The sequence below is a fragment of the Canis aureus genome, chromosome 16 (assembly GCF_053574225.1).
Source record: "Canis aureus isolate CA01 chromosome 16, VMU_Caureus_v.1.0, whole genome shotgun sequence".
Taxonomy (NCBI): domain Eukaryota; kingdom Metazoa; phylum Chordata; class Mammalia; order Carnivora; family Canidae; genus Canis; species Canis aureus.
The window spans coordinates 6399266-6416786 of record NC_135626.1 but is presented as its reverse complement, the minus strand read 5'-3'; the positions used below and the strand labels follow the sequence as shown (position 1 = coordinate 6416786).

At 37.8% G+C, this 17521-nt stretch overlaps 1 protein-coding gene across 1 annotated transcript in view; it reads right to left on the bottom strand.

The window, feature by feature from the left end:
• NUP188 (nucleoporin 188) overlaps positions 1-17521 on the bottom strand; it is a 54730-nt gene that overhangs the window by 30035 nt on the left and 7174 nt on the right. Inside the window, exons 2-8 of the mRNA XM_077850975.1 lie at positions 17103-17157; positions 15341-15414; positions 12480-12564; positions 11832-11912; positions 11101-11145; positions 10050-10142; positions 9781-9900 (exon numbers count right to left, since the gene is read on the bottom strand). Coding sequence (XP_077707101.1) covers positions 9781-9900; positions 10050-10142; positions 11101-11145; positions 11832-11912; positions 12480-12564; positions 15341-15414; positions 17103-17157 — 553 coding nt within the window. The remainder of the gene's footprint in view (positions 1-9780; positions 9901-10049; positions 10143-11100; positions 11146-11831; positions 11913-12479; positions 12565-15340; positions 15415-17102; positions 17158-17521) is intronic.

The following is a 17521-nucleotide window of genomic DNA, read 5'->3' as shown; positions in this document are numbered from 1 at the left end:
CCAGTTAAATACCATATACACTCATTTATTCCTTCATTCATTTATTCTAAGGTCTATCTATCTACCTACCTGCCTACCCATCCATCCATTCACTCATCCATCTCTAAACCAAATATACTATACAAATTATTCTGTACTTTACTTTTCTCAAATAACATCGTATCTTACAAATCATTTCTGTTCAACGTACATTAAGAATTTCCTTTTCACCAGTCCCCTCGTTATTTTTAATATAATGTAGTACTCCACTGCATGGAAATGCCATATTTTTATTCATATATTTTGCTATAATTTAAACAACTCCCTTGGATGTACAAACAAGTGTTGGTAAAGATGTAGAGAAAAATGAACTCTTGTGCACTGTCAGGATTCTAAACTGGTGCAGCCACTATGGAAAACAGTATGGAGGTTCCTCAAACAATTAAAAAACAGAGGGACACCTGGGTGGCTCTGACTGAGGTGGGACACCTCAGTTAGGCATCTGACTCTTGCTTTCAGCTCAGGTCATGATCTCAGGGTCATGAGATCGAGCCCTGTGTCAGGCTCTGTGCTGAGAGTGGAGTCTGCTTGGGACTCTCACTCCCTCTCCCTCTGCCCCTCCGTGCCTCATTCATACTCTCCCTAAAAACAAACAAACAAACAAACAAACAAACAAACAAAACAGCACAATTAAAAAACAGAAATGCCATATGATCCAATAATTTCACTACTGAGTATTTACCCAAAAAAAATGAAAACACTAATTCAAAAAGATATAAGCAGGGGTGCCTGGGTGGCTCAGTTGGTTAAGTGTCTGTGTTCAGCTCAGGTCACGATCCTCCCTGCTCAGCAGGGAGTCTGCTTCTCCCTCTCCCTTTCTCCCCTTGCCTCTGCCTCTCCCCCTGCTCATGCATGCACATGCTCTCTCTCTCTTTCAAATAGATAAATAAAATCTTTAAAAAGAACGAACAAACAAAAGATGCACCCCTATGTTTACTGAAGCATTACTTACAATAGCAAAGACAGGGAAGCAACCTATGTGTCCAATAATAAACAAATAAAGAAGATATGGTAGGTGCACAGGTGCACTGGAATACTACACAGCCACAAAAAGAATGAGATGTTGCCATTTGCAATAACATGGATGGACCTAGAAGGTATTATGTATGCTAAGTGAAGTGAATTAGACTGAGAAAGACAAATACCATATGACTTTATTCATATCTGGAATAAAAAAAAACAAAACAAGTGAAGAAATAAACAAAAAACAGAACCAGGCCTATAAATACAGAGAACAAACTGATGGTTGCCAGAAGGAAAGTGGGTGGAAGACAGGCAAAATAGGTGAAAAGGAGTGGGAGACACAGGCTTCCAGTTGTGGAATGAGTAAGTCATGAGATTAAAGGCACAGAATAGAAATATAGTCAATGGCGCTATAATAACATTGTTTGGTGACAGATGGTAGCTACGTTTGTGGTGACCACAGCATAACATAAAAAAATGGTAAATCACTATGCTGTACACCAGTGTCACCTACATTACAAAAAATTAAAAATAAATTTTAAAAATGTATGATTGACAACAAATATACAAAAAAATTGGCAAAACCTCAGATCCAAATATCTCAACCTGACTAGTATTTCTCACCAGCACACTCAACTACTTCCAAATACACATTCTTTTACGTGTACAGGGTAGATCCACCAAGATAGATAATATAATGGGCCATAACCCATGGGATAGTAAATTTTAAAAGATTTAAATGATACAGAGTGTGTTCTTTTTTTCTTTTTAAGATTTTATTCATTTATTCATGAGAGAGACAGAGAGAGAGGCAGAGACACAGGCAGAGGGAGAAGCAGGCTCCATGCAGGGAGCCTGACATGGGACTTGATCCCAGGTCGCCAGGATCAGGCCCTGGGCTGAAGGGGGCGCTAAACCACTGAGACACCCGGGCTGCCTGAGTGTATGTTCTTTAATGATAATGGAGTCAAATTAAAAACCAGCAGGTTATCCATTGTTTGGAAATTAAACAACACACTCACAGTAATAATGAAAGGGTCAAAGAATATCACAAGGGGAATTAGAAACTATTTTGAATGAATGACAGTGAAAATACAGCATTTCAAGATTTTTAGGATATAGCTAAAAGCAATACTGACATCATCTCTGGTTATTTAATAAGAATGTTCTAAAATCTATTAGATATCTAAGTTTCTAACTTAAAAATTAGAAAAAGAGCAAATTAAATCCAAAATAAATAAACAGAAAGAAATACTAAAGAGCAGAAACCAGCATAATATAAAATGGACAAGCAATAGAGAAATATGAAGACAAAACTACCATTATCAGAAATCAGAAGACATCATCACAGATCCTCCAAAGAGTAAAAGCATAACAAGAAAATATTATCAGCTTTATACAAATAAGTTTGGCTACTTAGATGATATCATTACATCCCTTGAAACACAAAAAATTACCAAAACTGACCCAAAAAGAAATAGCAAACGTGAACAGCTCTCTAATAATTACAGAAAACTGAATTCCAAATTAAAAACTTGAGAGTGCCTGGCTAATTCAATCAGAAGAGCATGCAACTCTTGATCTCAGAGTCATGAGTTCGAGCCCCATATTGGGTGTAGAGCTTACATAAATAAATATTAACTGATTGTTTGACTAATTAATTAAAAACTTGCCCATAAAGAAAGCTGTAGGCTGAGATGGTTTCACTGGTAAATTGTCATACATTTAAGGAAGAAATAATACCAGCACTACAAAAATTCTTTCAGAAAATAGAGGAAAAAGGAAAATTTTTCTTTTCTGAAAAGTTCTTTCTTTTCTGAAAGTTTTATATCATAACTTATGATATAACTTATGAACTTTCTTTTCTGAAAGTTTTATATAATAACTTATTTTATGAAGCCAATATTACACTAATACCAAAACCAGACAAAGACGTCACAAGAAAACTACAGTTTAATATCCCTCATGAACAGAGACTAACAAATTTTTTTTTAATTTTATTTATTTATGATAGTTACAGAGAGAGAAAGGCAGAGACACAGGCAGAGGGAGAAGCAGGCTCCATGCACCGGGAGCCCGACGTGGGATTCGATCCCGGGTCTCCAGGATCACGCCCTGGGCCAAAGGCAGGCGTCAAACCGCTGCGCCACCCAGGGATCCCGAGACTAACAAAATTTTAGCAAGACAAATCCAACAATATATAAAGAGCAAAATATATCATAACTAAGAAGAGTTTATGCCAGGAATTCAAGATTGATCTGACATCCAAAAACTCCATGTAATTCACAATAGAGCAAAAGAGAAAAGCCGTAAGGTCACTTCAATAAATGCAAAACAAATGGACAGGATTTAACAGTCATTTATAATAAAAAATAAAACCCTCAACAAATGTAAAAGGCAATTTGTTCATTTTGATAATGAACACTACAAAAATAATTTACAACAACACATTCAATGGTAAATGACTATAATGCTTTCTACCCAAGATCATGAACAAGGTAAGAATGTCGGCTCTCCTATCACTTCTATTCATCACTATACTGGAGGCCCTAATCAGCTAATAAGGCAAGAGAAAAATAAAAGGCATACAGATTTGAAAAGAAGTTAAATTGTCATTTACAGACAACACGATCAAGTATATTAGAAAATCCTATCAGAAGAAACCCACTTAGTGGAGCACGTAGGTGTCTCAGTCGGATGAACATCCGACTCGTTGATTTCAGCTCAGGTCATGATCTCAGGGTCATGGGATCAGGCCCATATTAGGCTCCATGCTCCAAAGGGAGTCTGCTTGGGATTCTCTCTCCTCCCTCTCCCGCTCCCTCCACGACACTCACATGCTCTCTCTCTCAAATAAATAAATCTTAAAAAAATACAAAAGAAAAAGAAAAAAAATACTATAAGTGAATTTAGCAAGGCCACAAGATACAAGATTAATGTAAAAAATCAACTGTATTTCTAAATACTAACAATAAACTGAAAAATGAATTCTAAAAAATATTTACAGTAGCATCAAAAAATTAAATATTTAAGGCTAAATTTAGTAAAAGATACGTAATCCATGAATACTGAAAACAAAAACTTATTTAGGGATATTTTTAAGAGTTTTTTTTTTTTAATTTATTCATGAGAGACACACACACACACACAGAGAGAGAGAGAGAGAGAGGCAGAGACACAAGCAGAGAGAGAAACAGGCTCCACACAGGGAGCCCAACGTGGGACTGGATCCCGGGTCTCCAGGATCACGCTCTGGGCTGAAGGTGGCGCTAAACCGTTGAGCCACCGGGGCTGCCCTTATTTAGGGATATTAAACAAGACATACATAAATGAAGAGATATATCAGGTTCAAAGATTGGAATATTTAGTAACATTATTAAGATGGTAATTCTCTTCAAATTAAAGATTCAATAAAATTCTGACCAAAATCCTTGAGAGCTTTTTTTTTTGGAGAAACTAATCTAAGGTTGATATGGAAAAGGAAAGGACCTACAATAGTCAAAACATTTTTTTTTTAATTTTTATTTATTTATGATAGTCACACAGAGAGAGAGAGAAGCAGAGACATAGGCAGAGGGAGAAGCAGGCTCCATGCACCGGGAGCCCGACATGGGATTCGATCCTGGGTCTCCAGGATCACGCCCCGGGCCAAAGGCAGGCGCTAAACCGCTGCGCCACCCAGGGATCCCTAGTCAAAACATTTTGAAAAAGAACAAGGCTGAAAGATTTACACTACGTGATTTTAAGATTTGCTAAATAAAACTATTGTAATCCAGACAGTGTGATATAAACATAAAGATAGATATAAAATTCAGTGGATCACAGACAGACCCACATTAATATGAACAACTGAGTTTTTACAAAGGTCCCAAGGTAATCCAATGGGAAAAGACAATCTTTTCCATAAATGGTACTAGAAGAAGATATCTATATGGGGAAAAAATAAATCTTATCCCTTACTTCACACCATGCAATAAAATTAACTAAAAAGTAATTACTGACCTAAATGTATATGCTAAAACTATAAAACTTCTAAAAGAAAACAAAATATTTGAGACATTAGGTTAAGCAAAGATTTCTAAAACGAGGCCCAAAAGGGAAGAATCCTCACAGAAAACAAAACAAAACAAAACCTGACAAAAGAGATTTTATAAAAATTTATGTTTGCTCTTATTTTTTATTTATTTTGGTGGGGGAAAGGTAGAGAGAGAATCTTAAGCAGACTCCATGCCCAGCGTGGAGCCAAATGCGGGGTTCAATCTCATAGCCCTGAGCACATGACCTGAGCTGAAGTCAAGAGTCAGATGCTTAACCAATGAGCCACCCAGTCGCCCTAAGTTTTGTTCTTGGACACTAAGTGAGAAAAAAAAGCAAGCAAGCCTCGGAGTGAAATATTTCTAAAACATTTACCTGTCAAATGGCTTATCTCCAGAATACATAAAGAACTCTTAAAATTCAGTAAAAAAAAAAAAAAAAATCTAAAAAAAGAAAAAGGCAGAAACTGATAAACACTTCAACAAAAAAGATAAAAGATATAAGCAAACAGGCACGTAAAAAGATGCTCAACATCACTAGTCATCATGGAAACACAAATTAAAACCTATCAGATGTCTAAAATTAAAAACAATGACCATACCAAGTATTGGTAAGGATACAAAACACGAAGAATTCTCAGAAATGCTGTTAAGAATGCTGGAGCACCGGGATCCCTGAGTGGCGCAGCGGTTTGGCGCCTGCCTTTGGCCCAGGGCACGATCCTGGAGACCCGGGATCGAATCCCACGTTGGGTTCCCGGTGCATGGAGCCTGCTTCTCCCTCTGCCTGTGTCTCTGCCTCTCTCTCTCTCTCTCTCTCTCTGTGTGACTATCATAAATAAATAAAAATTAAAAAAAAAAGAATGCTGCAGCACCTAGGAAGCTTAGTCAGTTGAGTGTCTGATTCTTTTTTTTTTTTTTTTTTAATATTTTATTTATTTATGATCGACAGAGAGGGAGGGAGAGAGAGAGAGAGAGAGAGGCAGAGACACAGGCAGAGGGAGAAGCAGGCTCCATGCACCGGAGCCCGACGTGGGATTCGATCCCGGGTCTCCAGGATCGCGCCCTGGGCCAAAGGCAGGCGCTAAACCGCTGCGCCACCCAGGGATCCCGAGTGTCTGATTCTTGATTTCGGTTCAGGTTGTGCTCTTGGGGTCATGGGATGGAGCCCTGTTGTCAGGATCTGTGCTCAGCATGGTGGAGTCTGTGTGGGATTCCCTCTCCTCTGCCCCTCCCCCCAAATAAATAAATCTTTTATAAATAAATAAATAAATAAAATGTCCTGTCCACACAAAGACTTGTATGTTAATGGTCACTGCACATTACTTATAATAGTCAAAAAAACAGAACTCAAATATGTACCAAATGAATGGATAAACAAAACATGGCATACATCCACACTGAAATGCTGTTCAACAACCATAAATAAGAATGAAGTACTGTCACATGATATAACATGGATGAATCTCAAAAACAGTATGCTAAGTGAGAAAAGCCAAACAGAAGACTACACATTATATGGTTCTATTTACGTGAAATTCTAGAAATGGCAAAATTATAGTGACAGTTACACTTATAAATGGTTAAAACAAAGGGTGCCTGGATGGCAAACTTGGTTGAGTGGCCAATCTTGGTTTCAGCTCAGGTTGTGACCTCCTGGGATCAAGCCTTGCATTGGGCTCCATGCTCAGGGCAGAGTCTGTTTAAGACTCTCCCTCTCACTATACCCCTATACCCTGTGCTATTTCTCTCTCTCTCTCTCTCAAATAAATTCCTTTTTTTTTTTTTTTAAAGATTTTATTTATTCATGATAGTCACATAGAGAGAGAGAGAGAGAGAGGCAGAGACACAGGCAGAGGGAGAAGCAGGCTCCATGCAGGGAGCCCGACGTGGGATTCGATCCCGGGTCTCCAGGATCGTGCCCTGGGCCAAAGGCAGGCGCCAAACCGCTGCGCCACCCAGGGATCCCAATTCTTTTTTTTTTTTTTTATAGATTTTATTTATTCATGAGAGACACAGACAGAGAGGCAGAGACAGAGGCAGAGGGAGAAGCAGGCTCCATGCAGGGAGCCCGACGTGGGACTCAATCCCGGGTCTCCAGGTTGAAGGCAGGCACTGAACCGCTGAGCCACCCAGGCTGCCCTCTCAAATTCTTAAGAAATAAAAATAAAATAGTTAAAATGGTAAGTTTTCATTATGTATTATTTTGACAGAACTTAAAAAAACATGGTTTAAAAAACAAAAACTATACTGACAGAGAACAGATTAATGGTCACATCTGGGGCCAGAGATCAAAGATTGACCATAAACTTTCTAGGGGAGACTGAAATGTTCTTTTTTTTTTTTTTAATTTTTATTTATTTATGATAGTCACACAGAGAGAGAGAGAGAGGCAGAGACACAGGCAGAGGGAGAAGCAGGCTCCGTGCACCGGGAGCCCGACGTGGGATTCGATCTCAGGTCTCCAGGATCGCGCCCTGGTCCAAAGGCAGGCGCCAAACCGCTGTGCCACCCAGGGATCCCTTTTTTTTTTTTTTTTTTTAATTTAGAAATGTTCTATATAATGATTATGCATATGACTACATACAACTGTCAAAGCTGTACACTTAAGATCAGGGAATTTTATTGGATGGAAATTATACCTGAATAAAGCAGGGGATGGGAATGTTACATATTTGTCATTTACACAAGTTGTTTCACACAAGTGTGAATGAATGTATTTATCAGATAAACTCTTAAACTGGAACTGCTTGGTCAATAAACATGTACTTTTCAATTTTTTTTTGTACTTTTCAATTTTTAAATATTGTCCTATATTCCACTAAAAAAATATTGATTTATACAGCAAGATATAAGTACCCATTATCCCAACCCTCAGACAAGAGTGTTGTCATGTGAATATGTTACTGCTTTTGTCTATTTTTCTACTGGTCTTCGTGATTTACAGGAGTTCTATTTTAATAACCCTTTATGATATGAGGTTGTCTTACTTTGTTTACTGCACCCTTTTTTGTTTTTGTTTTTGCCTTGCAAAAGTGTTTGATTTGATATTGCTGGGTTTATAATTATTTTTCTTTCATGGCTTTTGAGTTTTACTTTAAAAAGTCTTCTCCACTCCAAACAAAACAAAACCACTTCCCTTGTTTTCTTTCAATACTTAAAATTTTTTTTTCTAAGTGCACTCTACACCTAACATGGGGCTTCAATTCAAGACCCCAAGAACAGGGGATGCATGCTCTACTGACTAAGCCAGTCAGGAGCCCCTACTGTTACTTTTAATTTAAATCATTGCTCTGATCTTCTTTTGGTAGAGGCAGGAGATAGAGATACAATGCAATTTTTCTCCCCATGGTTATCCAGTAGTTCAAGATCTTCTATTGAAAAATATACTATTTCTCACTGATTGAAATGCTGCCTTTATCACACATTAACTCATTCTGGGTCTATAACTAGACCTCCTATTATGCTCTATTTAGAAGTCTATTCATGTGCCAATGTCATGCTACAAATTACTGTAGTATTAATTATCTAATAAGACTAATTCATCTTTTTTCAAAAATTTCCTGGCTATTCTTACTTATCTTTCATATGGATTTGAGAATCAGCCTGTCCAGTTCCAAAATAAAAGGCAAAACAAACACTTGCTAGTATTTTTTTGGTATTGCACTTAATTCATAGGTTAACATAAGAAGTACTGACACTTTTATAGTGGTGTCTTTATATTCAAGAATGTGGTGTGTCTTTCCATTCAGTTATGACTTCTTTTATACCCTTTACAGCACTGGGGCACCTGGGTGGCTCAGTTGGTTAAGCATCCAACTCTTGATTTCAGCTTGGGTCATGATCTCAGAGTCATGAGATCAAACCTCAAGTTGGGCTCTGCGTTGACAGTGGAGCCTGCTTACGATTCTTTCTCTCCCTCTCCCTGCCAACTCGTGTGTGCTTTCTCTCTCTCTAAATAAATAACAAAATAATAAAATAAATACCCTTTATAGCATTTTAAAATTCTCTTCATTTAGATTTGGATTGTCACAAGCTTATTCCTTTTTTTTTTTAACTGTTTTTTTTTTTTTCAATTTTATTTATTCATGATAGACAGAGAGAGAGAGAGAGGCAGAGACACAGGAGGAGGGAGAAGCAGGCTCCATGCCAGGAGCCCGACGGGGGACTCGATCCCGGGTCTCCAGGATCACGCCCTGGGCCAAAGGCAGGTGCTAAACCGCTGCGCCACCCAGGGATCCCTATTCCTAAGAAATGTATGCTTTTATTGCTATTATAAATGGGCCCTTTTCTTCTACAAAATATTTTCAATAGTTCTTGTTCATGTTTTGGCTGAATTATTTTAATAAACGTACTATTTTCAAAATAAAAAAGGGCATGGTCTAATCTATAAATGTAGGCTGCTTTACAATTTAGAATAAAATAATCAGACTAGTGTCACATACTTAATAATGATAATAAAGAAGATGAAATCTTGAATTTAGAGTTCCATTAATGACTAAGAAAAGATTTTAGGCAAGAACAGAAAGTAAATTGACTAGATAGACAAAGTCACATGAAAACATCCAGAATTAAATACCATTACATAAAGTCATCAGTGTTTTGATCCGTGACATGTATAAACTTTTCTGAAGAAATATTATCAATAAACATTATAAGTTAATAAATGAATAATTTAACTGGAAGCTCTATGCACAAGGTTTACAATTCTCCTAAATTACAGGAGGGCCCAGTAACCACATACCATGAGATTTCCATGTGTCTCCCATGTTGGTGCTTCGGTTTTATAAAGCTCTTCAAACTGCTGTCTGTATTTTATAACTAGTTCCTTCTCCAATTTATCAACACAGTCTGCATATTCAACCTTAAAAAAAAAAAAAAAAAAAACCCAGAGTAACTTACATCTAGAATAAAAGGTAAATGTTCAAATGAGTGTGAATGTGAATAATATAAAATATTAAATAATGTTGGATTTTATACATACAGAGAACCACAAGGATTAAATGGGCTTACCCTATAGGGGTGTCTTTCATCTTGGAAATAAGTGAGAAGGTGTAAAATACAACGAAGAATACAGGTTCTTTCTTCATAGTAATAATCTGCAATCTGGGAAGAAACCCAAGATGCAAAATCAGTTACTCACCTTTGCACAAAGAACATACAATTTAAAGTTTTTCTTTTCAACTTTTAAAAGAGATTATTTATTTATTTATTCATGAGAGACACAGAGAGAGAGGCAGAGACATAGGCAGAAAGAGAAGCAGGCTTCCTGCAAGGAGCTCAATGTGGGACTCGATCTCGGATCCTGGGATCATGCCCTGAGCCAAAGGCAGACACTCAACTACTGAGTCACCCAGGTGTCCCCAATTTTAAGTTTATTAATAAAGAGATCACTTAAAGATGTGAATGGAAAAGTCTGATTTCTTCAAGCAATCACAGAAACAAAAAGATGGTGTTAGGCCAATAGAAAGCAAAAGACCTTCATTAACTAGGATATAAGTAAAGCCATGCAAGATAAAAGGAATTATTGAAAAATATAAACATGTTGTCTTGCAGGATTTCTCAGAGCATTCAAGAAACACACAATGCTATAACTGACAGGCCAAATACATGAAAGCAAATATGAAAGCATCACTGGTACATATCTAACTGCTTATAACTAATGTACTTGGTTCTCACTAAATACCAAATAGGAAACTACTTCTGAAGTCACAGTCAAATTCCATTTTATATGAGATCCTAAATGAGAGGCGGCTTTGTGGGCTAGGGGGAGATAAGGAATAAAGAAATATAAATTAACTTTCTTGCATTTAGACCTAGAGAAAAAATACACATGAAGCATTTTTTATTCCCAGTAGCTGAAGGGTCTCCTTAGGAAAAGGTCTCAGCTAGGGCCAGTGGATAAAAGTGTCTTGTTTCACAACTATGTTACTAAGCTACTTCATTAAGATCTCAATGCTTACCCAACAAAAAGAGTCCAAAGCCAGCAATGCCCAGGAGAATAAGGTCAAGAAGCCATCACCCAATTTCACGTCAAAGAATGAAAACAGTGACTACTGCTCACCTTCAGGATTAAGGCCTGGCTCTGCCTCTCGTCTTGTAGTACTGTCTGAAGGAAAAAAGAACAGTCCAGTAGCCATCTTATTATTTTTTTTTTTTTTCAGTAGCCATCTTATAAGCAAAGTTCAATTAACAAAGAGAAAGATAAATATCTTCACCCACCTTTCAAGATTATAAGTGCCCATTCATTTCTGGAAATTTTCTTTTTAAAGATTTATTTGTTTATTCATGAGACAGAGAGAAAGAGGCAGAGACATAGAAAGTCAGAGGACTTTCTCTCCTCACAGGGAGCCTGATGTGGATTCAATCCCCTAACCTGGGATTACGTCCTGAGCCCAAGGCAGATGCCTAAACGCTGAGCCACCCAGGGGTCTCTCTGGAAATATTTTTTACCTAAGTGTATCCAAATCTGTGCTCAAATCTCTGCCCACTCCTCTAGACTCATTTGTAAAATGACGGACAATACAAACTGCACATGGTCCCAGGTCATTTTCAGCTCTGATTTCTTCAGATTCTATCCTTAACATGTCAATCTTTGACCTCTCCAGCCCCCAAAGTCTAAGGACAGACCTCAGTTTACATGTTTTTTAAGCCTTTAGAAAGTCTCTCCTGAGAATCACTGTATCTGATCACCTACCTCTATTGCAAAGAACCAGTCAAAAAATGCTTAAACACCTAAAACCAACAAGGAAAATGGGAGAAGGCAGGTGAAAGGAGCTGGACATAACTACAAACCTTTAGTGAGTCACGGGTACCTCTATAATCCTCTTGAAGGTAACACTGGAGTAACTGCACACTCTGTTCTTCGTCAAGACCCTGAAACACAGGGGTCATAAGTGAGGAATAGCACCTGAGCTCAGGAAACAGATAGGATGCAAAGCATTCTAAAGATTTGTCCTCTAGAATGAACACAGAACTTGAATAAACAACAATCCTTTCTAAAGATTTCACACAACATAATTTTCCCCCAAATAGGAGAAAAACGAGGCAGTCAGACATGCAATTTACATGACAACTAAATTTACAATATCAGAAACAACTGTGCTTATTTACCAAGCCACTGGAACAGTCATAGGCATGATCCAGGTTTCCAAAATTAAAAAGAAACAGCTACAGATTTAAATATAATCTAGGCAATTTAAGGAACACTACTACATGCATGATGAGAAAACTCTATGATACGTATATAGTAAACAGGTCTGGCAACTTAATTTATGGCTTTTAGCAAGAAGAGTTGCAACTTGGATATTTTCGAAATCCAACATGCTCAATTTAATCTCCCAAACTGAAATAAACTGAATTTTCACCAATAATCACTAACAATAAAACAATGCACATTCGCAGTGAAGATAGCAAGCTGAGCCAGTCCTAATTTTTACTCACCAAAAACTTGCTGATTCTTAAACCCAGCTCCTTCAACGGTGAAGCCACATCTTTATTAGCTTTCACTTTTTCAGCTGAATTTGGACTATGAAAAGAACAATGAATCATTTCCTCGTTCTCAATGACCCTCTAAGGATTTTAAATAAACATACCTAAAGATATTTTTATAACAGACCTTTTTCTGCCCTTTAGGTGCCTACAAAAATACACACACACACACAACAAATTCATCTATACAGACTTTATAACACAGAACTACTTATGCCTAAATAATAAATACAGTATATATCTCCTACAAACTATAGTTATAATAGTACTATATGTGGATATATTAAGTTATGTTATTTTTGATCCTTACAACTATGAAAGGGAAATATTACTATCCCCATTTTACAAATGGGATTACTAATACCCAGAAACAATAAATAACTTACCAAAAATCCCACAGCTAATAAAAAGTTAAGATTAAATTTAAAACCAGGTCTGTTAGTATACATACATATATTACCTAGCTCTACCCACTGAGAAAGCCTAGAAGCTAAAACCCCTGTAGCAATGAGCACACTCAGTACCCAGATCTTGGTTTCTAATACCAATAACTAGTAAGAGTTACCAGGACTCCTTAGAGAAACAGCCAATTCTACAGCTGGGGCGGGGAAAATACTAGATGAGCCTGGAGCATCTTGTAATGCCATAAAGAAAGGAAATATTAAGAAAACAAAAGGATGGGGAAATGTCAAGACGACACAGAAGCCAAACCAAAAGAACTTCCAGTGACTAAAGCTAAAATAAGGTATAAACAAAGAATAAAATAAATATACAGGAGCCCATAGAATACAAACAAATAAATAGGGAGAAGGGAAAAATCTTCCTTACAAAAGAAGACCAAACTCCCTTCAGGAGGTAGAGTTTAATTCCACTATACCCTCACCCAGAGAGTGGGCTAGGCTTAATGACCCACTTTTAAAACACAGAGAAGGGAAAAGAGAAAAAGTGACTTTACAGAAGAGAAACTTGGCAAATGCTACCTTACCCAAGTGAGCAAAGTTAACATTACCAGTAATTTTATGTGGATAACCACATCCTCTGTTACAGTAAGAATTGTACCTCACGTCTATGCATTCTTCCCCAAAACTCAAAATCCCAATCTAATAATGAGAAAAACATGAGACAAATCCAAATTGAGGACAACATTCTACAAAATACTTGACCAGTCCTCCTCAAAACTATTCAAGATCATGAAAATTAAGGGATGACTGAGATGCTGTCACAGCTATGAGCTAAGGCAACATGACAACTAAATGCAATATGGGATCCTGGACTGGATCTGGAGACAGAGAGAAGACATTAAAGAGAAAGAAAAAAATAAAAAAAGGTTAAATTCAAATAAAGCCTGAAGTTACAAAAAAAAAAAAAAAAAAAAAAAAAAAAAGAACAAAACAACCCTCTGTCGGGCTTCGAATCTCATGCTACTTATAAAAGAAACTTTTGGGGCAGCCCCGGTGGCTCAGCGGTTTAGCACCGCCTTCGGCCCAGGGTGTGATCCTGGGACCCGGGATCAAGTCCCACGTCGGCCTCCCTGCATGGGGCCTGTTTCTCCCTCTGCCTGTGTCTCTGCCTCTCTCTCTCTCTCTCTGTGTCTGTCATGAATGAATAAATAAAAATCTTTAAAAAAATTAAAAAATTAAAAATTAAAAAAACAAACACGAAACTTTTGTCTTTTAAAAAAAGAAAGTAATGCCATGAATGTCCATTCTGTGAACTACAAGCATGTTGTTGTTGGATTTTTTTTTTTAGAGAGACTCTCACATTTCACAGGAAATCCACAACACAAAGGCTAGGTAAGGTGAAATAGGTCTGAAAGAGGCAACACAGAATGATGATTGAGAACACAGACACTGGAGTAACACTGCCAGGTTCAAATCCTGGTTCTACACTTACTAGCTGTGTGACCTTGGGCAAGTTACTTAACCTCTTTGTGCCTCAGTTTCCCCATCTGTAAAACGGAAACGATAATAATAAAAGTACCTATATGTAATAATAGTGATTATCTTCTTTTTTTTTTAAGTCCATATATTTTAGATACATGGTAGTTACCGATCAAACAACATGATGTCTGGGAGTTACTTCAAAACAAGTATGGGGGAAGGGTTCATGAACAAAAAGAAAGCTCTTCATTAACCTAAAGAAATGAAGATGGAAGGTGAAGATGTAAAAGAAAAACAGATGCTCAGAAGTAGAAAGGAAATGAGGGTGGCTTGGCAACTATGATGCACCACAGAACGCTATCTGGACTAGGAGTTAATTTAAAGAGTCTAGTCCTACAAGATGTATTCTCTTCTTTTTTAAACTAGGTTATATGTTATTGTTTTCCATTGCCCACTAAAAAATATATATATATATATTCAAGCACTGAATAAAGATAGTATCTATCTTAGTGGGCTTTTATGAGGCCTATGATACTCAGAATAGTAACTGATACACAGTAAACACTCTGTAAGTGGTCAGCTACTCTTATCACTGCTCACTGCCCTAGCCTAGCACCTGGTGCCAACAGCACTGTACACAAACACAGTGGACCAAAATAAACACTAGAACTATTAATTGAAAAGTTAATGACTCCCCCTCCCCAAATACTAGAGTTATATAACTAGATTCAACAACACTATATTTCTAAAAGGAATTTCCCTTCCTTTCAACAGACAGAAAAAATGTGCCCAACTCTCTTCCACTGGTAACCAAACTGTATTCTCTATAATCTACCTGACCCAGCAGTATCACAAAATCATACACAACAACAGTTTCACTACCCCAGCTTCCTCAGGGGAATTACTCTAACCAGACGCATGGAATAGCCATACCTGGGTGGTTTATAGTAGGACAGCCCTTCTAAGAGCCGCTGCCAATGTTTATTCAGTTCTGCCTCGATCTGATTCTGGAAAAGAACAAAGAAATTATATAAGGGTTTACATAATCCTAAGTCTTTTTTAATATGCTTTTCCCCACAGCTGAAATCATTTTGAAAAGAGAATTCTCAGGGCACCTGAGTGGCTCAGTTGGTTGAGCATCTGACTTTGGCTCAGGTCATATCTCAGGATCCTGGGGTCAAGCCCCACGTCGGGCTCCCTGCTCAGTGGGGAGTCTCCTTCTCCCTCACACTTCTCCCCTCATCCCGTTCATGCTCTCTCTAATAAATAAATAAAATCTTAAAAAAAAAAAGAATTCTGTAGCCTCTTTTCCTTCCTTAACATTCTAACGATGATTTAACCTGATTATGAAAATCTTGATAAATACTCTTTCTAGTGGTTGCATAATATTTTATCAAGTGGCTGGATAATAATTTATTTACCATACCTCTATTGTTAGATAAACTTAAACGGTGACTCCTTATTAATATAAATAACACTATGTAAGGGCACCTGGGTGGTTCCATCAGTTGGGTGTCTGCCTTCGGCTCAGGTCATGATCCCAGGGTTCTGGGATGGAGCCCCATATAGGGCTCCCTGCTCAACAGGGAGCCTGCTTCTCCCTCTGCCCCTCCCCCTGCTCATGCTTTCTCTTTCTCTCAAATAAATAAAAAATAAATTTTAAAAATACTACGGTAAAGAGCTTTGTGCACAAAACTTTTTCAGGATTTCTTTCTTGTAAGACATATTCCTAGAAGTAGAGTTATCAGACGAAAGCATATAAAAGATGTGAAGACTTTATAGTGGATCTTGGATAGGTCAGATGGTAGAGCATGAGACTCTTGATTTCAAGGTCATGAGTTCAAGCCCCATGTAGCCTACTGGCCATGTAGCCTACCTAAAAAAAAAAAAAAAAAAAGGCTCTAGGGATGCCTGAGTGGCTTTTTTTTTTTTTTAAAGATTTTATTTATTTATTCATGAGAGACACAGAGAGAGAGAGAGGCACAGACACAGGCAGAGAGAGAAGCAGGCTCCATGCAGGTAGCCCAACGTGGGACTCAGTCCCAGGTCTCCAGGATCACGCCCTGGGCTGCAGGCAGACGCTAAACCGCTGAGCCACCGGGGCTGCCCATAAATAAAATCTTAAAAAAAAAAAAAATTAAAGCTCTGAAAAAAGGTATAACATTATGTTAATTACCATAATAATAATAGCAATAATTGAACATCATCTTAACACTTTACCCTCACAGGGTCGGTCAAAACACTAAGGATCAACATTATGAACTGTCCTTTACTATACTTGGAAATGTCCTAGAAAGCACAGCCTCTGTGACCTAAGGAGCTAGCAACATGTTAAAAAAAAGAAAAGGCAAGTAAAGTCCAAGACAGAGAAAAGGCCTGAGCATTTTCCTTAGCCTGAGGGAGTAAAATGGTATTTGTCCCTCAACCCTGAGCAGCTAGTTGAACAGCACTGGTATCTTTTCAGATAAGGAATCACCAAAGAACAAAGAGAAGTGGTTTAGAAACCTTAGCAGCTGGGCTAGAAGATACAATATGGTTCAGCACAGAGAAACAGGGAATACATCATGTTTATAAAGTTTTAGGAATAAAAAAATGCATTTACTTCTTCCATCAAAGACAAGGCAGTTTTGGGAGCTTATTGTAACACAAGCTACATAAAAACTACAGAATCCACTCAAGAACACCACCCACTTACCAGTTCTCTCAGAGCTGACCTTCCAAGCAGAATTGTCCATAGTTCCCGGCTGCTCCTGAAAAATAATGGGAATTTTGCACTTTCAGATTATACAAATTTGACCAAGCTGTCTCGCAGTATTTCATCTATTCTCTGAAACCAGGAAACTCAATGTACAAAACAATTTATTAAAACTCTGGACATTAATCCCATTACATTGTTCTTAAAAGTTTGATGTTCAAAATAAAAATGAAGAAGCTGACACATAACCTAAACCAAGCAGATGTGTTAAAAATGAGGATTGCGGGCAGCCCCAGTGGCGCAGTGGTTTAGCACCGCCTGCAGCCCAGGGCGTGATCCTGGAGACCCTGGATCGAGTCCCATGTCAGGCTCTCTGCATGGTGCCTGCTTCTCTCTCTGCCTGTGTCTCTGCCTCTCTC